Consider the following 24,832-nt stretch of genomic DNA (forward strand, 5'->3'; position numbering starts at 1 on the left):
TTATGACTCCTCCCACTTTCCAAATGAGAAAACAGGCTCCAGTGGGCTCACACAGCCGAGGAGAAGCAAATTCCATAGCACTCTGTTTCCCAGGGCCTGCCTGCCCAGGCCTGTCCTGTGTGCCCCGAACTTGCTCTGCCAGTCATGGGCACTAACCAAACCCCATCTGCAGGTCATTCAAGCTAAAACCTAGAACTCCACCTGATCACGTTACAATTTAGCTCCCCTGCACTTCCATCTACGGCCTTGAGATGAAGTTCAGCCTCAGATGCATAGCTGTAGAAGGGTCTCAGCTAGCCCAGCTCCTGCCTTCCTTGACACCTGGAGGGCTGGCCATAAGTGTTCCTGTTTAACAGTCTTGCTGCGAGACACCCAAAGGAGTTCTTGTGACATCATTAGGAATTGAAGATAGAGCGCTCCCCTTTTGCCTCTAGTCCTATCTTTTCACACCAGAGGGGAGAGTTTACTATGTTTCTCCTGAACTTATTGCAGCTAGGGAGCAGGCCAGGTGGAAAGGCTCCTCCCTGTTCCTAGGAGTCCGGTTTCTAGGATTCTGGCCTCTTTTGGAGCAGCTGCGTGGCCTTGGGCAAGTCACGTCATCTCTCTAGTCTTTGGTTATCAGTTTTGCAAACTACCCATGCAGGCTTCCTGGAGAGGCTGAAGAGAACGACCCGGATGTGGCATTATTCTGTAAATCAGGAAGCTACACAGACACAAGATAATAATGCTGTTATTTACCTAGCACAAGCTACCTTCAGAAGTGGATGGGAAAACAATTCATTTCGGGCCCAAATTACCTTTTCCCCCTCTCCCTCCCTCCTTCCCTCCTTTCCACCCACCCCCCACTCTCTGAAAAGGCTGTTGGGGCTAGCTTCTAATTTGGCATTTTCTAAGTATGCTCCCTAGAGCCCGAGTTTCCTTAGAAACACTTCAGGGCCTGTCACAAAATGCAGAGCTCCAGCAGCAAGTGGCCCTCCCGGGCTTTCCATACAACTGTGCTTGAAGAAGTTGAAGGGTCCGATTTGTCTGTGTTGGGGGGGTGGCCTGGGCATTCCTTCAGGGACTTGTGCTCAGAGGGGCCTCAAGCTGGTTTGAATGGTCTCTTCCCAGCCACCTGTCTTACCGTTCTTTTCTTTCTAGCTTGCTTTTTTGTTTTTGTTTATCTGTTCATTTGTTTTTGTTTTTGTTTTTTGAGACAGTCTCTTGTAATCCAAGATGGCCTCGAGTTCACTACGTAGTGGAAGCTGGCCTCGCTTGTTTCTCCACCTTGTTTCATAATTCTTAATACTTTTTTTTTAAGGAAAAAAAGCCCTGCATTTCCATTTTGCATCCAAGCCTGCAAGTTCTATATTCAGCCCTGAACAGTACCTTCATGAACAGACAGAGAAAAGGACACACCCAAGATCATATAGTCTGCCAGGAGCAAGTACTAAATCCCAGACATTCTGCTTCAGCTCTGTAGTGACTTCTCTCTCTCTCTCTTTCTTTCTTTTCTTTTCTTTTTTTTTTTATGAAAGAAAGCATTTAATTAAGGGCCTGCTTACAGTTTCAGAGGCTTAGTCCATTATCATCACAGCAGGGAGCATGGCAGCAGGCAGGTGTGGTGCTGGAGAAGCAGCTGAAAGCTGCATCCTAATCTGCAAGGGGGGTGGGGAACGACACAGAGAGACCTAGACAGAGACAGCCTGGGCCTGGCATGGGTGTGTGGGCTTTTATCCCCTCCCACTTACACTGTGTGCTTCTGTCACTCCCATGTGGTCTCGAATGAAGAAAATGAGACCCAAGGAGACCTGTTTGAGGTCATGTAACTGTGATGGAAGTGGTAAGGTATTGACATTTTTTGAGACTGAGGTTTCCTATGTACCCCAGCTTGGCCTCAGACTCAGTCCTTCTGCCCTTCTCTCCCAAGTACTGAGACAATAGACCACTACCAAGCTCTGCTCTAAGCCACATCTTTGTTTGTTGTTGCTGAGGGTCTTACTATGTAATCCAGATGGCCTATAATTCCCTATGTAACGCAGGTTGACCTTGAATTCACAGCAGTCCCCTAGCATCAGCCTTCAAGTATTACTATTACAGGCAGCAACTACTTAACTTTCTTTGTGCTTTCAATCTTTTTTAGACTAGGAAAGGATGTGGGCAAAATGGCAGATACATACACAAACACACTCACAGGGAGTTTAAGTAGTTCATCTCTAAGTGGTATCAAAGTCAGTTCTTACTCCTTTGTAGCCAACTGGCTCTAGCTGGTCATGAGTTGGGCCCTCAGAATGGGCTGGGCTACCAAACAGTTAACCCACGTCAGCAGTGAATTTTACCAACTCACTGAGCACTTCCTCAAATAAATAGTTGGGCATTCTTGGTCTCAGAAAAATAGAAATATGAAGATTTAGTAGCCACTGTTTCCTCTCTGTCCATCCCTGCCCCCACCCCCATGGTTCATCACAGCTGGGAGTGGGAGGTGCTCCCCAAACCCTCACCCAGGCAGGCCTTGCTCTGAGGCTGGCCAATCTCTTAACTTCTGTGTTTCTCTATGAAACAGGAACTTAGCAAGTAGCTTAGGTTTGGTAGGATGGATGGTTGAGAAAACCCCAGTGGGCTGTGGCAAGGCCCTGAAGCTGAAAAACTGGTTTTCCTTAGGCCTTTTTATTTGTCAACACCACGAATGTTCATTTTAGCAGAGGGACCTTGACTTGGTAAGGTGGAAAGACATAAGCTATGGAGAAACACTAGAAACGGGTCAATGGGATCATGGGCCAGAAGTTTAGAGTGGGCACAAGAAACTAGCAGGTGCCAAAGTGATGTGGGAAGGAGGCCGTGGCTCCAAAATAGTCACCACCAAGCTTATCTTTGCTTTGATAAAGTTTTTTTAAAAAGTCTCCCAGAGGGAACCTGGAGGGAACTGATGTAAGGTCATCCACCAGGGATCAAGCATGTTCCAGGAGTTCTCCCTCTCTGTAGGTAATCTGTAATAAGCCTAGTCTGTCTGTCTGTCTGTCTGTCTGTCTGTCTGTCTCTCTGTGTGTGTGTGTGTCTGTCTGTCTGTCTGTCTGTCTCTGTCTCTTTCTTACACACACACACACACACACACACACACACACACACACACACAGAGTTAGTTTTACTAAGGCACAATACTGTTACTTGCCCAATGTTTCACATCCAATAAGAACATTTTGAACTCAGTTCAACCTGCCTCCTTTTCTGGGATGTGTTCTCCTTGTCGTTAGAACCCTTGAAAATTGTCCCCATGGCCTACAGAGCTCACTGCTCATAGATGTTTGTCCTGGTAACCTGGGCACTGCTGCGTTCTAGGCAGAGCAACCCAGCCACACCTCGTCCTCCATCGTAAGGCCCTCCAATGAGTCATCAGCATGTTTTGTTCTGAACACCAAAGCCCCGCCTCCTCTCCAGAGGGCAACTGCCACAGCCGCCTGCAGGTGCTTTTTGTTTTTAAACCAAGACCTTATCATGAGTTCAGAACTCCCGATACGATTGTCTTTCTGGTAGGAGCTCCCCAGTGTTCCTGTGCTGAAAGCCCCGAGTGCATCGTGCACATGGTGTGTGTTAGGCACAGATGAACGAGCGTCCTAGCCTCGTCTCCAGGCCTTCTCTGGCCCTGCTTGCAGTTACTCTTCTTGCACTCACTCTGCCTAAGATTAGGAGCCAGGCTGCTAACGTGGTAGGCTTCACCTGGAAATCCCCAGGTATTTTTCAAGGGACTACATAATCCTTGCTTAGATATTTCTAGAAACAAAACTACTACTTAACCGGGACTGAATTAGTATCAGCTGAGTATCCAAAATTCCTTCCTTTAAATTAATCCAAAGAATCCATTTTCCTATTCCTCATCATTCCTAGCCACATAGATGTGGTCACCTATATGACAAGTGTTGGGAATCAACATGCCTCGAATCCCTCCCCCAACTCTCTAGGCGAAATATGACAGATGTTTGCTCCTCGACATGATGACAAGGGCCCTCTATACATCATTCCCACTCAACCAGCCCTAGTGACTGCAGCTGTAGCGCACATGATGTGACTTCAGATGCCTTCTACATCCTGTTCATGCCCCTACGGGCCTGCTTTAAGGTAGCCCTGTGGCACCTAGTCCTGTACCCAGCCCAGCATAGACCCAGCATGGAGAAAGAGCATGACCAAAAGGCTCCACAATGCTTTCATCCCCCTCCCTTTAAAAACTCTGTATTAGAGGCACCGCAAATACTTAATAGTGTGGCCCCAAAGCAACATATGCCACATGTTTAGAACTCTGACATCAATACTAGCTGTGCAGTCTTGAGCAAGTCACTTAACACCACTGTACCTTGACTTCCTGGAAAATGGGGCTGACCACAGTGCCTGGGTTGGGGATTGTTGTAAAGCCAAAAGTTTTCACCTGGAGTGTAGGGAGGGTTGAGGGTAGGACGTGAGATAAGAATCTTTGGGGAAATGTAAATCTTCCTTCAGTATCCAAACTCTTAGTGTCTCAAAGCAGGGATGGAGCCATTCAGGGACAGGAGGAGTGCAACTCCACCAGTCTGGATCCCACCTGCCTTATGTGACATGTCCCACCCGTGATCTCTATCTACCAAAAGAGAATCTCCACTGGGTGTACTGGTGAGGGCCTGCTCTGTGTGGACACAGTCAACAAGGGCCTGGTGTCTTTGGCACCCCTACATCCACCACCTGAAGTTTCATATTCATCCTGCTATCAGTAGGATAACCCCAAACAGCGCACGCATGCACGCACGCATGCACGCACACACGCACACACAATTGTGTGCTAAATCAAGGTTCCCTTACCCAATTATTTACACTTCCTTCTAGGCCACACCTCTGCAATCATTTATTCCAGCCTAAACTACCTCCCTAGCTTCTCTGGAGGGTTGTAGCGGGACTGAAGAATATTTGTGAAGGATCTAATGAAGTACTCGGTAAAGAGCAAGCACAGAGCAAATGGGTGCCTGCCACTCCACCTAGGGTGGCAGCTCTCAGGTACAAGGGACTTAGACATCTGTTTATCTTATACCTCCACCAAGTGCCTAGCACAAGGCTGTGACCACACCAAGCTCCTGGGTCCTGCCTGTCAGCCCATTACCGAGTTTAAGCTGGCCTAGTTCATTAAACTCTTTTACCCTGGGTCACTACTTTAGCTGAGGACTCTGTGTACCTGGAATGGAACCTATAAAATGCAAATATGACAGAAGCCTATTAAACAAGTATTTAGGACCCATTAGCTTCCTGGAGCTTGACCCACTGGGACTCTAGCCAGGGTCATTTGCTGAAAGAAAGGCTGGAGGAAAGCAAGTCTACATGAGGGAGACCCTGAATCCCCAGAACACCGGCTGCGGACTGGGTCTTATGCAAATCTGAAAGAAGAGAAGGGGAGGTGCTGAGAACACTTGCTCTGCCTGTTTAGGGGTCTGTCACCTCTCTGCATTCTGTCCTGAATGACCTCACCTCCCACTTCACCCCCACCCCTTTCCCAGGCCTCTGCAGCCCATCGCCCATCCACCCACCGGGTTTGCTGGCAGCCTTTGAAGGTTCTGCGGTTAGTGTGTGAGCTCTGCTCGTTGCTGGGGCTGGGCAAACAGGAAGTGGGCACATCCTGAGCGCCGGTCAGGGACGCAGCACAGGCCCAGAAGGTTCTGTGAGTTGTTCCTACCTTCGAGACGAGACGCCTGGCCCTGTAAGCTTTAGGTGTCCCTGGACAAATCAGCCGCACTCCCTATCCCAGACCTGGACAGAATGACTTCCCGGCTTGGATCACACTGAACCCCCACAGGCTGGATGTGTCTGTCCTCTTCCTAGCTTTCAGGGTTCTAAACACACTGCAAAGCCTTAACCAGTTAACACTTGGTGCCCCTAGGCAGCCAGGGAAAGACTTTCAGACTGAAAAAAAGCAAGCCGCTAAGAAAGGAATGGGGAACACAGAATCTTTCCATGAGTCAGCCTGACAGTTTGGCTGGACTAGCGCCGGAGGAAATACAGTTTCATCTGGAGAGAGATGGACTTTGCACTTCTTTCCTTAGCGAACAGATGCCGGAGGGCCCAGGGAGGAAGTCACAGAGAACATCTTGGGAGCTGGGGCAGGCCAGCTCGGGATTTCACAAGTTCCATAGAATTGAAAGTCTTTCAAAGGTGTATCATTAGAATTCTTTATGATGTTCCATGAGGCTAGGGAATAAAAATCGAAGGCAGGGCATGAACCAGGTAAGAAAGACTCCTCACTGAAGATGAATATTTAGTGCCACATCACTTTGAGAGTTTATTTCTTCCTTGTTCTCTTCTACCTTCCTTGAAGAATTATTTTAGTCTAAGAATAAAGCTGTCTTTAAATTAAGAAAAAAAAAGTGCACATCCTTACCCCAGCAATTCCAAACTTTCTGGACATTTAACCTAATAATAAACTTATAGATGTGACTGAGTAAATTTTACCTTAAGGATTTTCCGTAAGTATTTGTGTGTTTTTTAAAAACCAACCAAGACAAGATTAATTATTGTGGGTTCACACAACCAAATGCTAAGCAGCCATTTTAAAAAATCATGTAATTCAGGCTGGTGGGATGGCTCTTTGAGGAAATTGCTTGTTGTACTTGAGTTCAGATCCCCAGCACCCGCATAAAAGCTGGGTAAAGTGACATACATCTGTAGCTTCAGCACTGGATGGGGAAAGCGGAGACCTGTGGATCCCCGAAGTTCACTAGCTAGCCAGTCTAGGTGAACACCATGAGCTCCAGGTTCAATGAGAGACCCTTCCTCAAAAAATAAGGTAGAGAGCAATAGAAGTAGACACCCAGCATTGACGTCTAGCCTCCACATGTGAATGCACAGGTAAGCACGCACCCTATCTATGTACATGTGCACACTCAGGCACACATATAATCACATAGTTCCAGACTATTTCAGCCAGTCATGGTGGTGCACATCTCTAATCCCAGAACCCAGGAAGCTGAGACATGAGGATCACAAGTTACAAGCCAGCCTGGGATACAAAGCAAGACCCTGTGCATGAGAAAATATAAATATATTCCACATGAAAAGCAAATACGAACAGTTTGTGAAATGTGGGTTGTTGTTTGTTTTTTTTTTTCATTGAAAGTTTAAAAATAGCTTTACTGAGGTATAATTGAACTTCAGCAAATTGTAAACTTTTAAAACAAAGCTTAAAAAGTTTTAACATACATTCATAAAACTGTCACTACAATCAAAATAGCATACATATTCATTACCTCCAAAAAGTTCTATGTGTCCTTAATAATCTGCCCCTCCCGTCTCTCCAAATCTCCCCAAACCAATGGTCTGCCTCCCATACAGTTTGGTTTTTGTAAGAAGTAAACTTAAACAGAGGTGCTAGATGTTGAAAAGAGTAAAGGCTATTTTTCTGAACTGTGCAAGCCAGTTACGGAGACTGTTGAAGTTTCTTTTTTGTTTGTTTGGGTTTCTGTTTTTTGTTTTTTGTTGGTTTTTTTGTTTGTTTGTTTGTTTTTTGAGACAGGGTTTCTCTGTGTAGCTTTGGAGCCTGTCCTGGATCTTACTCTGTAGACCAGGCTGGCCTTGAACTCACAGAGATCCGCCTGGCTCTGCCTCCCGAGTGCTGGGATTAAAGGTGTGAGCCACCACTGCTGGGCCTGAAGTTTCTTTTTATTGTACATCTGTATTTGCTAAAGTGTATATGATATATAGCAGTTGCTGTGTGTAGTAAACAGGAGTCATTGAAAGTATTTAAACATCTGCCACAAATGCATATGTAAGACATCGGTTAGACCCCTAAGCACTGCAAATCATCACCACAATTGTTATCATCATCATCTGCCGATCATAATTCCAAGATGGGTGTGGTGAATAAGCATTTGATAAATGCCTTTTGAGTGGGGCACCTATTGTTGACATGACATTGCCTGCAAATGTTTCTCAGTTGTTCTTGTGATCAGTTTGTGTGACAGCTGAGGGGTGTTGAGTGTAGGCACACCTCCTCTAGAATGAGAGCCATATGTGTGCTGATGGAAATGTGGATTGTTGCTGGGATGATCGCTGTAGGAGTTGTGGATACAAGGCTTTTGAAGGTTGTAGTGCCAAGAGCATCATGAATGCAATGTTTGTAAGGGTGACCACTATAAGAATGATAAAAGCAGTGGAAATATCTGATGAGATGGCAACTCTATCTATCATGGCTAAGGTGTGCTGATAGCAGTGGGGGTGGTAAGGAGGATGATGGTTGTAGAGGTCATGGTTGTAGGAGTAGTGACTATCTGGTAATGGGAGCAGTCGTGATGGCCACAGAGATAGTAGTCATAGGGGTGACCATCAGAATAATTATAATCGCAGTAATGACTTTGAATTTGCCAATTGGCTGAGGGCATTTAATTCCGTAGCAGGCAGAGAGATTGTTCATGGTCTGGTTTCTGAAGTTTAATTAGTGAGGCTAGAGCCTGAATAAGCCAGAGAGTAAAGAACTGCTGGTGAATGGCTTTTCTCTGATTGTTCAACTCAAGATCTGTCTGCATCAGAATCTCTGGAGACCGAAGCTGGGACTTCCTTCCTCCCTAGAGGCCAGCAGGGGCCATGATTGCTGTAAGAGTAGGTCACGTGGCAAGGTTTCCTGTATGCTGCTGCTACTGCTGCTGGGTGTCCATGGCCCTCACCCCCAAGCTGCCACTGCAGCAGTAACAGTGGCAGCCGGAGGCTCAGTCTATGCCGTGCCACCTGATTGCTGCTGGTGAGGCTGAGCAAGAGGTCTTTGCATCTCAGCACCTTGGAGAACGGAGCAGGAGTGGCGTCACAGTAGAGGACCATGTTGCGGCGCAAACCCTCCAACGCCAGTGACAAGGAGCCCACTCAGAAGAAAAAGGTGAGGAGCATTTTTGAGCGCTCACTCCTTCCTGTCCTCCTCCACTCTCTCCACCAATCCCCTCCTGGACTCTTGGTAGGGGGAAGTTGAACCAAGACTGTATGTTGAGCTTGTAGGTGAGGGCCATTCCCCCCCCCCCCCACCGCCAAAAAAAGGCATGGGCTCAACGGTCACCGGAGTAGGAAAAGTACGAAGACACTGTTTAAACTCTGGCATATAGAGCTATGAGTTGAACTTTTAGAAGTGCAACCCTACAACAGTGGGACTAAAGAATGTAAGGGCTAGAACCACAGTCTTCAGTTTGAGAATTACAAAATACAGAGCTCAAGCTGAATCCCAAGAGCATACTTAATTTTGTCTCCCCTAACCTGGTTCTGTTCAAGTGTGTCCTCTTGGGAACCATCTCATTCAAAGGGCCCCACTGGCCTACCCAACCAAGGTGGCCCAGGCTGCCTACGTTTTGTCAGGAGCCAAGCCCCTGCCCACTGGGCACATATCTACTACAGTTCCCCAGGCCACTGGAGATGAGGCAATAGGTGCTTTTCAGACGCAGGAGAAGGGCCCACCAAAACACAGTGGAATTCGGGAGGGTTATACGAGTTATTTCTGGGCAGGGAGAACTTATGAAAAAGGAGACATGAAGCTGATGACATGGTGAGTAGGTGTGAGAACTGAGGAGGAAAATTTTGTTGGGGGAGGGAGATTTCAAAGGCCAGGAAGGAAGGTAGCTGTCATGGATGGCTGAGATGTTCATCTTCCTGAGACAGCAGCTAGATGGAAAGATTCTTGAAGACTCTGTTATATCCAGATCTCTCTGATTGTATGTAGAGAGTTCATTTTATGGTAGGATTCTCCCAGGCAATCAGCTTGTCTGGCCTGCATGTCTAGCGAGAGCACAGAAACATCCCAAAGCAGGCCTGACTAGATCCAAGCGCCCAAGCCATAGTCAGGGCCTCCAGGACTCACTGTGCCCTACAAGTTTCCCCTGGGATTCAATTCAGGTACACTATGGGGGAGCCCCCTTGTCAGTTCCCAGACAGAGGGTGACAGCTGAGAAACAGGCTCGAAGCACTGGGGTGTGCATCCTGTCCCATCTCTGAGGATCTGGGTGGTTGCCACTTTTGACTGCACTCACCCCACCTCAGCTGCTTCTCACAGGCTGCAGTGCTGGGAGCTGGAGGAGGGGGAGATTTGTGAATCTTCACACAGGGCCCTATCCCCCCTCCCCCCTCCCTCCCTCCCCGCCTAAACTAGGCCCCAAAGGCTTGCCATTGGCTGCCACTCCTCAGAGCCAAGCTACTTCCCCTTGCTCTCTAGCTCATGAGAGAAACAGAGACTGCTGTGTAGACACTAGTAGGCCCCAAACCACAGGAGAATCAAGCTGGAGCAAAGTCTGAGAAAGGGTTCCCACTGTGATACTAGGACCCTATTCTACCTCAGGCAGAGGTGCTCTGAGGCCCACAGAACAAGAAATCCCTTTCCTCTCTCTCTCTCTTGGCTCTGAGGCTCACAGAATGAGAAATCCCTTTCCTCTCTCTTGGCTCCAATTACCCAGATTCTGTTTGGCAGATGGGCCTCTGGGAATTCCTCCAGACCTTTTCTAGAAAAGTCTTCAGTTCGCATCCTTTAGGGAAGAGTAGTCCATGCAAAGTGCACCACACCCCTGTTAGAGCCTACACCAGCCTCCAGGAGCCAAGAGCTTGCCTCTACACTGTACTATAAAGCCCCATACTATAAAAATGCCCTTAGCACAACTAAACTCCAGAAGATGTGGCATCTTCCCAAGGCCAACAGCCAGCCAGCTCCATCTTTGATTGTCAGATGACATGGTAGAAGGGAATGAACAAAGACAAAGAAAGCTTCTCTCACATGTCCCATCTCCTCCTTCTGCCAGTGAGAATGTGCAGGGCGGGGAGGGGGGGCAAGGAAGTGGAGTTGGAATCCTGCTGTATTCTGCCTTAGGGCCCTGGACAGTTCATTGACTTCTGGTGGGCCTCAGTTTCTTCACCTCGGAAAGAAAAGGTGAAGTCTGATCTAGAGGTAGGGATCACTGAAATAATAGTTGTGAAAGCACTCTGTCACGTGTGCACTCCTGCCTACAAGGAGGTGCTTGCTTTGGCATGAGCCAAGAGAGGGAACACGCTGCAAAGAATAACCCATGGTTCCATCCTTGAAGTACAGGAAACAAGACCTCTGGAGAGCCACCACTGAGAGAAGGCTCATCAGAGGCCATGTGCTGTGCTCTGCACTCTAGTCATGGCTTAACTTGCTGACTTTTCACTGCAACCTTGAAGAGTAGGGACAGGTGTTGCTTTTATACTGGTTTCACACTAGAAGCCCAGACTGGTGAAATTTGCTCGAACTATCGCAGCTAGTAAGTTGCAGGGATCCAAGCCAAGATGCTTAATTTCATAATCTTACCTCCTCTCTGCACTCCCTTGGCCCAATACTGATCTCAGAAGCACTAGGAGAGAGTAACAAGCACAAGATTCAGTGTACCAGTAGGAGAACTCCATGGGGGAACACCCAGAAATCTGGGGTCTGAGAGACAAGCCAACAGAACAGAGGAGGAGGTAGGCCTTGGGGACAGTAGGTTGAGAACATGGCAGCTGTTGTGGTTCATGAAGGATGGAGGATGCTCCGGAGTGGGAAGGTTTGGTCCTTAGCTGTCCTGTGGATACTTGCAGATCTTCAAGTTTGCACCGCATTCCCTTTGCTATTACTTCAATCAAACATCAGGGCCAAGGTCTAAGAAACGGAGAGGGATTTGTTCTGGACTTGTGTCTCCTAAAGACAGCCTTTCTCTAATGAAACCTAGCCTCCCTCTAGGGGAAATGGAAAGGAACCGAGTGAGGCGCATGTTCAAGTGCGAGGCTGTTGCCTCCTTCCAGTCTTTCTTCTCATCTCTTCCCCAACACCAGAGTATTGTTCCCCATGTCACACTTCTAGAATGACATAGCCGGGCGTTGGTGGCGCACACCTTTAATCCCAGCACTCGGGAGGCAGAGGCAGGTGATCTCTGTGAGTTCAAGTCCAGCCTGGTCTACAGAGTAAGATCCAGGACAGGCTCCAAAGCTACACAGAGAAACCCTGTCTCAAAAAACAAACAAACAACAAAAAAAAACCAACAAAAAACAAAAAACAGAAACCCAAACAAACAAAAAAGAAACTTCAACAGTCTCCGTAACTGGCTTGCACAGTTCAGAAAAATAGCCTTTACTCTTTTCAACATCTAGCACCTCTGTTTAAGTTTACTTCTTACAAAAACCAAACTGTATGGGAGGCAGACCATTGGAATATGGAATATATGAAATTAATGTTTAGATGTCTCATTGAAAAAATATCTCATTATATATGTAAATATTAAATTTTTTATATTGGAAGGGTTAATGATGTAGCTCAGTCACTAGAGTACTTATCTAGTATTCATAAAACTCTCAGTTCAATCCTCAGCACCACAGAAACTGAATATGGTAGCGATAGATGTAATCTTAATATTGGTCATCCTCTACTACATAGCAAATTGGAGGCCAGCCTGGGCTACAAGAGGCACTATCTCAAAAACTAAAATCTGAAATGTGGAACACTTTTGGTCCTGAGCATTTCAGATAAATGTTATTCAACTTGTGGCTCCCCATTGTCCACAAGGACCTTCCATGGCTTTTTCTGCTTTGCCTCCCAGAACAGCTATGAATGCACCCACCACTACATCACCCCTCGTTTCTCACTCTCCTTCAAATGCTTCCTAGCTCAGTGTGGAGGACTACCCCATCTCGTGCCTGAGTCTATTTAAATGTGCATTCCCCCCAAAGCCCGAGCCTTCCTCCACAATTGCCCCCACCTGCCCTCCTGCAGGCGGACAGTACCCGTTTTCAGCACTGTCCTCAGTCCATCTCCATCTTGGTGTGGGAGTGAGTGAATGCGCTAGCTGTGAGGTGGGGACCAGCACCGTAATGCACATGGCCTTCCAGTGTCAAGCCCCAGACCTGGGTTTAGGAATGCCCTGCTCTTGTGTCTCCATGATAAGTCATGGAACTCTGCCTAGAACACTTCTTTCCATCTCCATTTCCTTCACTGAGAGATGGGGATGTAATATGGAGTTGGTGATGCTGGAGTAGGCTGTCACATGTGAAGAACCTGGAAGGCTACTGGGCATATGGGCAGTTTCTTTGATGGTTTCACATACACACAGAGGCTAGGGCCTAGATCACTGAAGTAGCTTAGAGGGCAATTCAGGGGATATGTAGGAAAGGTGAGCCGCCCGCGACAGGGTGAAGCTATGAGGGATGATCACAGAAAAATTTCTGTAAGGGGTGCTGCCTTAGAAACTTGAGTAGAAACCACGTTTTTCTACCTGAGTATGATATCCACATGGTGAGTTTCCATAAAGTGGATATTCCCAGGGAGGCTGCACTCAGCTCAAGAAGTAAACCATTTCAGAAGTTTCTCTTACAACACTATCTGTCACCACATAAATCTCTTCCCCAAGAGTAACTTTCCTGACTTCCAACAGCATAAATGAGTTCCTCTACTCTTTGAACTTTGTGTAGGAAGAATTATGTGTCATACTTTGGGGGGAAGCTGACCAGTTTTCATTAACTGTATGTTGGTGAGATTTATTCAAATTTTTGGAATAAATATTGCTGAGATAGTTGCATTGCTGGTTACTGTCCTCTTGTATGACTCTGATACAATTAATCCACTCTACAGTTGATGGACATTTGTGTTGTCTCCAAATAAACTAAAATCAAGAGGATGTTTCTTTCTGGCAGTTGCTAAAAGTATAGAGTGTTTTAGGTGGGGAAACGTACAGGTTAAGAGTTTGTAGGTAAGGCCTGGTGTGGTGGCGCACACCTTTGATCCTCGAACTCGGGAGACAGAGGCAGGCGGATCTCTGTGAGTTCGAGGCCAGCCTGGTCTACAGAGTGAGTTCCAGGACAGCCAAGGCTACACAGAGAAACTCTGTCTCGAAAACAACAAACAAAAAGTTTGCAGATGGGTCATACAAAAAGCTAAACATAAAGCAGCATCCCAGAAGGGCCAGATATGCCCGGTGATGCTCCCGGCGCTGGACGGGTACTCGGTTCATCTTGACACCAGCTCAGTGCAGTAGAGGGTTTTGTCCTCATTTGACTAATGAGGACACAACAGCACAGAGAAAATAGTAACTTACACAGCTGGTCAGTGTCAGAAAAGAAGAAACTGAGGTTTGAAAGGTTAAGTAAGTCATCTGAGGCCACACATACCAGAGTCATACCAGAGTTGAACTTAGCAACGCCCAATGCCCAAAGTGTAGCTGTTTCCAAGAGGCCCACATGCTCTCCCTAGACTTGAAAAAGAAGCCACAAGTACATGGGACTTCCTCCTTGCCTGCACGGCTCACAGCCAGGCTTTACCCCAAAGGGAAGACAGATAAAAAAAAATAATAATGAGCTCATGGATTTCAACTCACCTTTGGGCTAGGTTATCCCAGGGTAAGCAAAAGTCAGCCAGGATATTTGCAGCTGCCCCAGAGGATGGAGGAAGGTCTGGTAAAAGACCACCTTAGCTCATTCTTGCCACTGATCACCTGAAGATCATGTGCCTGTCCTATTTATTTATCTGGATTAAGGAATGGCCAGCTGGGTGGGCCCAAGCCCCAGAATTATCTTCATGGCCCTTCTGGGTTATCTCCTGCTTTGGGCTGAAGTTAGACAGAGGGGCCATCGCAGGAGCCTGGGAGTCAAGGGCCTCTCCTCCAAGTTTCCCAGCCTGCAAATTAATGACCGGAAAAGGTCTGGAGAAAGAACAGCCCAGCAATGAGCTTACTCTTCCCTAACAAAGCCTACTTTTCCCACCTCACATCTGCCCTCTGGCTTGCTTTCCAGCCTCACCAGTCCCTGGGGCTTCAGGGGCGACTCTCGGCCTCCTGCTCTGGAGGCTAGGTTAAGCAGTTATGGAGGGAAGGCCACAATAGGCCCATCGGCCTATAAATAGCAACCCAGCCTGCTCTCCTTGGGCCCAAGCCAGCCTGGTGCCCACCCTCTCCCTGTTCCCTCTTTTCCATGCAATACGAGGGGGAAGTTATTCAGGCAGCTGCATCCTACCATACAAAAAAAGGAAATAGATGGAAAGTAGAGGAGAGAGGGGAAAGAAAGAAAGAAAGAAAGAAAGAAAGAAAGAAAGAAAGAAAGAAAGAAAGAAAGAAAGAGACAGAGAGAGACAGAGAGAAAGAAAGAAAGGAAGGAAGGAAGGAAGGAAGGAAGGAAGGAAGGAAGGAAGGAAGGAAGGAAGGAAGAGGGTTGGGGATTTAGCTCAGTGTTAGAGCGCTTACCTAGCAAGCACAAGGCCCTGGGTTCGATCCTCAGCTCTGAAAAAAAGAAAGAAAGAAAGAAAGAAAGAAAGAAAGAAAGAAAGAAAGAAAGAAAGAAAGAGGAAAGAACAGTGGGAGGTGGTGCTAAGGATGGAGGATGGAGGAAATGTATGGGAATCATGGAAATCACCCCATGGTCAGATATTCCTCTCTGTATACCCACTCACAGCCCTCCTTTCCAGGTTTCTAAGGTATCACAAAGGAAACTTACCAACTGAGGCTCCAGGCACCCTCCTATGTGCCCCGGATGAAGCTGGTTTCTGCTTGGCCTGACTGCTGACCTAGTTTCTGGTCAACTACCTTTAGGAATACATGACCCTGAAACCTAGTTGCTGATTCAGCTTTGGTCAAGACCCAGAAAATGTACCAGACAGCTACCCTGTAGTCTCTAGGAGTTAGGACAAATTGCACTTGAGGGGCAAGTGTTATTGCCCCTGCTCTGGGTGGGGGGGAGGTTGTCACTAGACACACCTCCATTTAGTAGGAAGAAGGATGTGAAACCTTCAGCTTTAGTGGGGGTTTGGAGCTCTGGTTCCTCCAGCCCTTATCTTGCGTGTCTGAAGTCTATCCCCTCTATCTGTCTGGCCATCTGTGACCCCTGGTTCCTGTGTGTGTCTTCTGGTTTTGTCTGTTTATCGTGACACAGGCTTAGTCTCAACTCTTTGTGTCTATAGCTACTCCCCGTTACCTGTCTTGTCCTGTTTTCAGGCTGATATCTCAGCATGTACACATGTAGAGACTTAAAGATCACTTCCTGAAGATAGTCTCATCAACACAAACAATAGGCCATGCCTGAAAGTCCAAACACTGGCAAAGTCAGCAGTGGCCAGTTTCTCACCTCAGTGGCCAAGGTTAAACTCTGAGATGAATTAAGAGAAAATGGTGGCTTTCTTGAACTGAATTGGTTCTAATCGTTTATGAGGCAAATCTATAGGCACCTTCTATACGTAAGCCTCTGCTGTGGTTTTCCTAGAAAGTGTCACGCCAGGCATCTGTTGGGATTGTCTTTCCATTCCCAGGACATGAGTTCATCAGGCTATAGGCCTGGATATTTGTCCCTGTCACTGTGATAGCAACCTGGCTCAGTGCACACCAGAGTGTGGAGGCCACAGAAATGCTTCTGGGCAGGATTTCCTCCCAGTTCACTTACGATTTCTTCATATACACTGACTCAGATCCATTGACTCTTTTATGCCAGCGTTCTGAGATCAAACTTTGGGTGCTGGTGGGAATTGGAGTTAGGCCTGGAGCTGCATTGAGGTATGAGGCACCTGAGGCCAGAAGTCCTTTGTTCTGTGGCCAGGGATAGAATAAAGAACAATTCATCTTGTCCCTTCACCTCACGGTTTCTGTTGTTCTGCCCAGCCCTGATGTGGGTGTATGTGCCCACGAGGGAGAAGAGATCCACCCTTGGGCAGCCATTTTAGCACCAATGATTACATCATTTCTGCTTCTTCCAGCTTTCACTGCAGCGCTCCAGCAGCTTCAAGGATTTTGGCAAATCCAAGCCCAGCTCCCCTGTGGTGAGCGAGAAGGAATTTAACCTGGATGATAATGTGAGTTTCAGAGATTCTTGGAGTATATTGAGTGGGGTGGGGGTGGAATAGCGGCGGGGAAACAGGAGGTATTAGTGTCTCTGGGACAAAGCTTCCTTAACACAGAAGGGCCACTTCTCTCTCCTAGGCACCAAATTTCTGGGCCCAAGCGTTCTACTTGTATTAATTACACATTAAAAAGCAAATGAATTCATCACAAATTATTAAGTATGCGGGAGAAGGGGAGGGAGGGGGAACTGGGGTTGGTATGTAAAATGAAAAAAAATTTAATAAATAACTGTATTAAAAAATTATTAAGTATGAGAACAGGATTGGGCCTGATGAGAAAGGGAATTGGTGGCGGGGGCTGCTCTCAATCCTACCACCTCCACCTACTTCAGGATCCTGAAGACTTCTTTGTATACTAAGACCTAGATCCAAGCCAGTGTTAGCATGGTCCCTCAACCTCCTCTTTTGTCATCACAGATTCCAGAAGATGACTCAGGTGTTCTTACCCCAGAGGACTCTGGGAAGAGTGGCAAAAAGTTGGGAAAGAAGTGGAGGGCAGTCATTTCCCGAACCATGAACAGGAAGATGGGCAAGATGATGGTGAAGGCCCTGTCAGAGGAGATGGTGAGGCCTGGAATCCAAGGGTGGGTGGAGGCCAAGGAGGGCCAAGGAGGCCACTCTGGTAGGGGTGTGAACATGATCACCTGGATAGCTGCGACTTAGATGTGCATGTGCTGCTCAATACAAACAGGAAGGGGGAACGACACAGGGTTTACCACCAGCCATGGGCAGCAGGGGGCTGGCTAGGGAAGGATTGAGGTTGAGGAAAGATGAAAGTCTGGACAACAGAAGCTTTCTGTAAAGACAGGCATAGAATGAGGGCAGCTGAAAGGAAGATGAACTCTCCTGAGCTGTATGTATCCAGCCCAAAGCTCTGATTGGAAGAAGCCCCTGAGACTGATTTAAATAGGCCTGATTCCAGGAAAATAGAAAAATACAGATGCACCTCTATTTACCGTGTGGTTACATCCTGATAAGCCCTAAGTTCAAAATGCCGAGTCAAGAATGCATGAACACTACTAAGCTTAGCAACATAGCACTATATAGAGTGTCCTGTGCTCAATGCCCTCACTGCTTTGTTGCTGATGGAGAGCTATGACTTGCTGTTGCTATCCAGCATCACCAGAGAGGATCATACTACACAGTGCCAGCCTGGGCAAAGATCCAAACTCAAGATTTAAAGTGTGGTTCCCCTGAATGGTGTCACTTTTGTAACCATCAGAAAGTCAAAGAGACTGGGGGGCTAACGAGATGGCTCAGCAGTTAAGAGTGTGTACTGCTCTTCCAGAGAAAAAAAGGTTGGTTCCCAGCAGCCATGTTGGGTGACTTAAAACCACCTGTAATTCCAGCTCCAAAGTATCCAATGCCCTCTTCTGAATTCTGAAGGCACTTGCACCGGCATGCATATACCGCCCCCCATGTCATCCTACCCATACATATACACATAATTTAAAAAGTAAAATAGATCTGTAAAAATGAAAGAGATAGATTGGTTGAACCTGACAGGGTTTCTCTCTGTTGTTTTGGTGCCTGTCCTGGATCTCACTCTGTAGCCCAGGCTGGCCTCAAACTCACAGAGATCCGCCTGGCTTTGCCTCCCAAGTGCTGGGATTAAAGGCATGCACCACCACCTCCTGGCTAGTTGAACCTTCATTAACTCAAAAACTGTAGAGAAAATGGAGGTTGCTAATGGGGGTCATTCAGCCCCAGGATGAGGGGGATACAGAGAGCTATAGGGGCAGGCACAGCCCCAGTAGCTTAGAGCACTCAGTGGGCTGCTTGTGCATGTGACTCTTACAGGAGGCATCTTGAATACTGGAGCCAGCTCAACTAGCTTGTATGGGCAGTTGGTTAACTATCATGAATTCCATAAGCCAGTTGTTAAATAGAACTCTTTTTTGTTGTTGTTGTTTTGTTTTGCTTTGTTTTGTTTTTCGAGACAGGGTTTCTCTATGTAGCTTTGCATCTTTCCTGGAACTCACTCTGTAGCCCAGGCTGGCCTCGAACTCACAGAGTTCCACCTGCCTCTGCCCCCTCCCAGTGCTGGGATTAAAGGGGGGTGCCACCACCACCCAGCTAAATAGAACACTTATTAGAAATCAACTTCTATAGACTTACAGAAATGAGTGGTAAAGTACTTGCCTAGCATGTGCGAAGCCCTGGGTTTGATCACCAATACTACCACACTACCAAACACACACACACACACACACACACACACACACACACACACACACACGAGAGAGAGAGAGAGAGAGAGAGAGAGAGAGAGATGTAAATCAAATAGTCCTATTAAAAACAAAGGTTGTCCTAATTAGGGTTACTATTGCTGTAATGAAACACTATGACCAAAGCAAGCTGAGGAGGAAAGGGTTTATTAGGGTTTATTTGACTTATACTTCTACACTGTAGTCCATCATTCAAGGAAGTCAGGACAGGAAGGAACTCAAACAGGGCAGGAACCTGGAGGCAGGAGCTGATGCAGAGGCCATGGACAGGGTCTGCTTATTGGCTTGCTTTGCCTGCTTTCTTATAGAACCTAGGACCCCCAGCTTGGGAATAGCACCACCCACAATGGGTCTTCCCCCATCAATCACTGATTAAGAAAATACCCTACAGAGGTTGGGGATTTAGCTCAGTGGTAGAGTGCTTGCCTAGCAAGCAGAAGGCCCTGGGTTCGGTCCTCAGCTCCTAGGGGGTGGGGTGGGGGGAAATGCCGGGCGGTGGTGGCACACGTCTTTAATCCCCACAGAGGCAAGCAGATCTCTGTGAGTTAGAGGCCAGCCTGGACTACAGAGTGAGTTCCAGGAAAGGTGCAAAGCTACACAGAGAAACCCTGTCTTGAAAAACAAAACAAAACAAAACAAAACAAAAGAAAAAGAAAGAAAGAAACAAAGAAACAAAGAAAGAAACAAAAAGAAAAGAAAATACCCTACAGTCCAATCTTGGAGGCATTTTCCCAATTGAGCCTCCCTCTCTCAGATGGTTTTAGCTTGTGTCAAGTTGACATAACACTAGCCAGGGCAAACGTGATGCTAAAAAAAATCTTCAAAATTCATCATCTCCTGCCAGCACAACCTGTTATTCTTATGCATGTTGCTAATGTGTGTGTATACTATCTACATAATGGAAATAACCTAGATATCTCTTCTGACGACTCATCCAGGGACATGCAATGGTACTCAGGTGTTGACCATTGATGGGGAACATTCACAAAATAGGAATTGGGAAATCATCCAGCCCTTTATTCAAAGAGAACCAGTTGCTAAACAACACCATGCTCAGATGCACTGAGCTGAGATAGAAGGAGCTCTGGAACCAGTCAACTTGGTTGTCGTTTCTCACAGGCCTTGGCAAAGATACCTATTTTAAAACTCAGGCCAACCATACCACTTAACTTCAAGTGTTACTGTGAGGATTAAATGAAATGGCAGGCCAGCCTGGCACGCAAGAATGTGGACAATTGTTCTCAGACAAAATTGTCTGCCTGACTGGGTCATGGCAACAGCCCCAAGTCCAAGTTTAGTCGCTCTGGCCTCTTCTTCATATCCATCAACACTGGGAATTGACAAAATATGTCCACTCTATGCCCTGGGGGTCTCTTTCTGTGACATAAGAGAACTGGGCCTGCCATCCTCATTTTTACAAAAGAGGTTCAGAATGTGGTCACTGAGCCTGTAGCTAACAAAACTGTGATCTGAACGAAGCTCATGCCCAGTTTCACTACACTGGGGACTGGCCTGTATTACCACAGCAAAGCTTCTCAGAACTTCCAACGCTCTTCCTATAGGGAGACACACTGGAGGAGGGCTCAGCCTCCCCAACATCTCCAGACTGCAGCCTGGACAGCCCTGGTCCTGAGAAGATGGCCCTATCCTTTTCTGAGCAGGAGCAGCGTGAACTGGCAGCACTCAGCCGCCAGACCTCAACAGGTAAGGGAAGTGAGGGGACATCTGCCACATCTGGAGAAAAGAGCTAGACTAGGGCCGTGCCAGGGCCTTTTCTGGGAAAGGTTGAAAGAGAAATGAGCATTTGTCTTCTACTTACTGGAATCTCGTCGACCACTTCACATTAAATTTTCATCACAAACTGATAGGACCTGTACTGTTATCCCCACTTTGCTGATGTGGAAACTGAGGCTTAAGGAAGTCATTTGCCAAGTGACCCAGTATTGAACTCAGATCTGCTTTGCAGGGGCTTCCACTTGCTGTTTCAGGCCTGGAAAGGCCTACAAGCAGAGGAAGAACCTCATTGTCCTCAAAGACCAGCCTGTCCTTAGCTGTCCAAGGGGACCTACAGGTTACAGCCCTTGAGTATCTGAAACTTCTCACCTTGAAGTCCAGAGATAGTTTCCAGTTCTGAACAGTCAGCCTCTTGGACCTCAGCTCTTTGTTTATTGATCTTATGGCACCACTGAACATCTTTTAGAAGTTCAGGGGCTAGACAAGAGGTGCCTTGCCTGAGAAGTCCCTCAGGCTCACCCCACTTTGGTCACCCTCTCTCTGCCTCCCACTGGAATCCACTTAAAATGCCCATCACCCTGCCCCTCCTAGGTAGAAAGAGAGCACTTGCATTTTCAAAAGGCCTTGTTACTAAATGTCAAGTCTTATAAAATAGAGAAAGTTAAAGGATCCTGTAAGATATGACTTCCTGTGTGGAAGGAACACTATGGTGGGAGTAAGGAGACCTGTGAGGAGCCCTGGAGTGTGGTAGGCCCAGTGGCACCAAATACATGTGAGAGGCCTTGTGTGTGTCTGTGTGTGTGTGTGTCTGTGTGTGTGTGTGTGGGGGGGTCATTTGGCCTACCTGGCCTCCAATTCCTCACCTGTTCTGGGCCCCAGAGGTGGTCTGGATTTGCCCATTCTTTAGTCTCGGTGAGCCAGCTCTCCAGCCACCAACTCTTCATTGTCTGAAGCCCTGGAGGTAAAAAGCTATGCTTCACCAGAGTGGCTAAGGGGATGAACCACTTCTGCTCTTCCCGTGAGCACGCAGCTTCTGTCACCAGGGTGTTTCCTCGGGACCTTCCTGTAGTGCCCCTTCTGGGCACTGCCTGCCCCAGCTGCCTTGGGGCAAAGACATGCTTCCTCTCTGCCCATCTCCTTCAGGCAGTGAACTCTGTAGCCCCGGCCCAGGCTCTGGAAGCTTCATGGAGGACTCGCCTGCTCCCCAGTACACAGGGCCTTTCTGTGGGCGTGCTCGGGTCCACACTGACTTCACTCCCAGCCCTTATGATCATGACTCACTGAAACTGCAGGTAAAGTGGGCATCCGGGTCCCTCCAGAGCCTGGCAGGCTTCAGCCACAAAGAAAGAAAACAAAACAGCCAATGTATGACAAGTATCAGCAGAAGCCAAGTGTTCCCTCCCCCTGCTCTCTTCTGCTCTTCCCCCCCAGAAAGGAGATGTGATCCAGATCATAGAAAAGCCACCTGTGGGCACATGGCTGGGCCTTCTCAATGGCAAGCTGGGCTCTTTCAAATTCATCTATGTGGACGTGCTGCCTGAGGAGGCTGTGGGGCCTGTGCGCCCCAGCCGCCGACAGAGCAAAGGCAAGAGGCCCAAGCCCAAGACTCTGCATGAACTGCTGGAACGCATCGGCCTGGAGGTTTGAGTCTGGACTTGCATTAGTGTCTGGGAGTAAAGGAGGCATACTTGCCACTGGGATGGGGGTGAAGGGAAAGGTTCCAGACAAGGGTGACTCATAAAGGAGACTGCTGATGGCTTGTCTCTGCCCCCAGGAGCACACATCCACCCTGCTGCTCAATGGCTACCAGACACTGGAAGACTTCAAAGAGCTGAGGGAAACACACCTCAATGAGCTGAACATCACGGACCCACAGCACCGGGCCAAGCTGCTCACGGCTGCAGAGCTGCTGCTGGACTATGACAGTGAGTCGCTTTGGTGGGGGTGGGCATTGGAGACCCTGTACTCTGACTATGCTCTGCCCCAGAGCCCCACTTTGCAGAAGGAAGGCACTTTTCCACACTTGAATTGGAGTTTCCAGGAAAATTTGTTGGGGGTGGGGGGCAAGTTATAGGGGTGGTCAGGCCTAACCAGCTCCCTTTGAATCAGAGGGGAGATTAAGGCCAGAGAAGGCAAGGGATTTCGTGAAGCTATTGGCCCGGAGTCCAGGTTGCCTGGCTCCAGCTCAGTGCTAGGGATGTGTGAGCTCTTGGGCCTGGGAACAGCTCCCACTTTCTATGCCGGAACTGGGGAGAAGAAAGGCAGAGCTGACTGCCTACAGGAGACTGCCCAGGGGTCCCAGCCCATGACCAGGCCCCAAGGCTTCTCAAAACACCCTGCTATCCCACTCCCACCTCCACCCCCTACCAGCTTAGGACCCAGCCCCTCCATTTTGTCTTCATTCCTGGCAGCTGGCAGTGAAGAGGCCGAAGAGGGTGCTGAGAGCAGCCAGGAGCCTGGGTTGCATACAGTGTCAGAACCCAAGGTGGACATCCCACGTGACTCTGGCTGCTTTGAGGGCTCTGAGAGCGGGCGTGATGAATCAGAGCTGGCAGGCACAGAGGAGCAGCTGCAGGGTCTCTCCCTGGCGGGGGCACCTTGAAATGAAGATGGCAAAGGCCAAGGCTGAGCCCTAGCTGCAGAGACTGCAGGCATGGGTGTGGCCTCCCACAATGGCTCAGGATCAGAGGACTGGTACAGAATCTGGCCCTGCTTCACCAGGGAGGCTTATGGCTGAAGGCCCTGCCAGGGTGCTACAGTGCTACAGGCTCAAATAGAGTGGATAAGGGACTGCCCAAAGGCATTTCTCACCTTCTGGACCCTCTCCCTCCACCAGTGACTGACAGTATGGGCCCTTCTGGCACCTCCCATTCTCCCATTATGGCCATGCAAGTGGGGCATCAAGGGACCTAGCCATGCCCCAAGACCAAGACACCCCAAATCTTCTTACTCTCACACCACTGCCACACTGCTAGAAGAACACCAAACTACTATTTCAAACCAGTCTCATAGCCCTGGGGAAGCTGTCTGTTTCAAAGGACCTCAGTTGGATGCAGGTGAATCTAGAATTCCTTAAGTGAGGTTTGAAGGAAGCTACACATATTATTCCTGCTATCCTCAACATTTTAAAGGTCTGATCACTAAGTCACCATGAGACTTGAACTAGCCTGGTCAAGATTCAAATGGGCAGTTTTGAGGACCCCCTCGCTGACATTCTGCACCTTTAAATATGTACTCTCCAGTTGCCTACCATCCAAGACACCAGTGGGCTTCTTGAGGAGGCTGGAGGGGCCTCAGGCTTTCCAATGAACTAGCTTCTTCTTCTCATCCACATCATACCTTCCCATGTGACTCAAACTGAATGGCACCTTCCAGCTTAAAACAATGCCCAGATCTCATATAAGTGTTCACACTGGTTCCTTGGCCCCTTCAAGTGAGATTTTCCACAGGCTGGTTGAAGATGGCTACACCTGGCTTCCAATGACACAAGTGCCTCTTTGGGGCCCAGATTTGGTCATTTATGTGGATCTTCTTTTGCTTGCCATTGGAGGCTCCACTATTCCCAACATTGCCCTGCTAAAGTTTTTTTTTTTTAGTACCCTAGCTCCAAAGGGTGGGGAGATCATCACATCTGTTACTGGCCCGCCTTGACTTCAGTAGCAAGAGCAGCTCTTCCTGATGCAGGGTCAACTGTGCCCATCACAGGTGGGACTACCTGCTTAGTAAGTGGGCATGCTTCTGATCTTCTGCCAGGAACTTCGGTAAAATCTAGTGTCGATGAAGCGGTTGAATTATTGTAAATAGGGGTTATGGGGGAAAGACATTAATAGCAATAAATAGAAATAGAACTTAATTAGTTTCCTGTTTTCTTTCCTATGGAGAGAGGGTTGGGGGAGGGACAGAAAGGTCCTTAAAGCTGACCTCGGCAAAATATCCATGTGTTGTCCTTTCAGAGCCATTGTTCCCCTTCCCGAGGATGCACGACTCCTTGACTCTGCTAACCTAACTTTCCATCTAAAGCTGCAGCTGGTTCCATCCTCCCTTCGAAACATCCCTACTGAGA

At 47.9% G+C, this 24,832-nt stretch overlaps 1 protein-coding gene across 1 annotated transcript; it reads left to right on the forward strand.

The window, feature by feature from the left end:
- The first annotated feature begins 8,643 nt into the window (after positions 1-8,643).
- On the forward strand, positions 8,644-24,595 carry Sash3 (SAM and SH3 domain containing 3). The gene is made up of 8 exons (XM_036174793.1): positions 8,644-8,851; positions 16,664-16,759; positions 17,225-17,371; positions 20,598-20,739; positions 21,913-22,061; positions 22,201-22,410; positions 22,544-22,694; positions 23,181-24,595. Exons 1-8 carry the CDS (start codon positions 8,795-8,797, stop codon positions 23,369-23,371), a joined length of 1,143 nt encoding a protein of 380 aa, XP_036030686.1. The 5' UTR covers positions 8,644-8,794; the 3' UTR covers positions 23,372-24,595.
- Positions 24,596-24,832: the final 237 nt, after the last annotated feature.

Source organism: Onychomys torridus, chromosome X (assembly GCF_903995425.1).
Source record: "Onychomys torridus chromosome X, mOncTor1.1, whole genome shotgun sequence".
NCBI classification, from domain to species: Eukaryota; Metazoa; Chordata; class Mammalia; order Rodentia; family Cricetidae; genus Onychomys; species Onychomys torridus.

Excerpts from the sequence above, each read along its gene's own strand:
- Sash3 (XM_036174793.1), top strand. The coding sequence starts at position 8,795 with ATGTTGCGGCGCAAACCCTCCAACGCCAGTGACAAGGAGCCCACTCAG. Across the intron at positions 17,372-20,597 it reads AGGCCCTGTCAGAGGAGATG|GGAGACACACTGGAGGAGGG; the intron begins GTGAGGCCTGGA and ends CTCTTCCTATAG. Across the intron at positions 22,062-22,200 it reads ATGACTCACTGAAACTGCAG|AAAGGAGATGTGATCCAGAT; the intron begins GTAAAGTGGGCA and ends CTTCCCCCCCAG.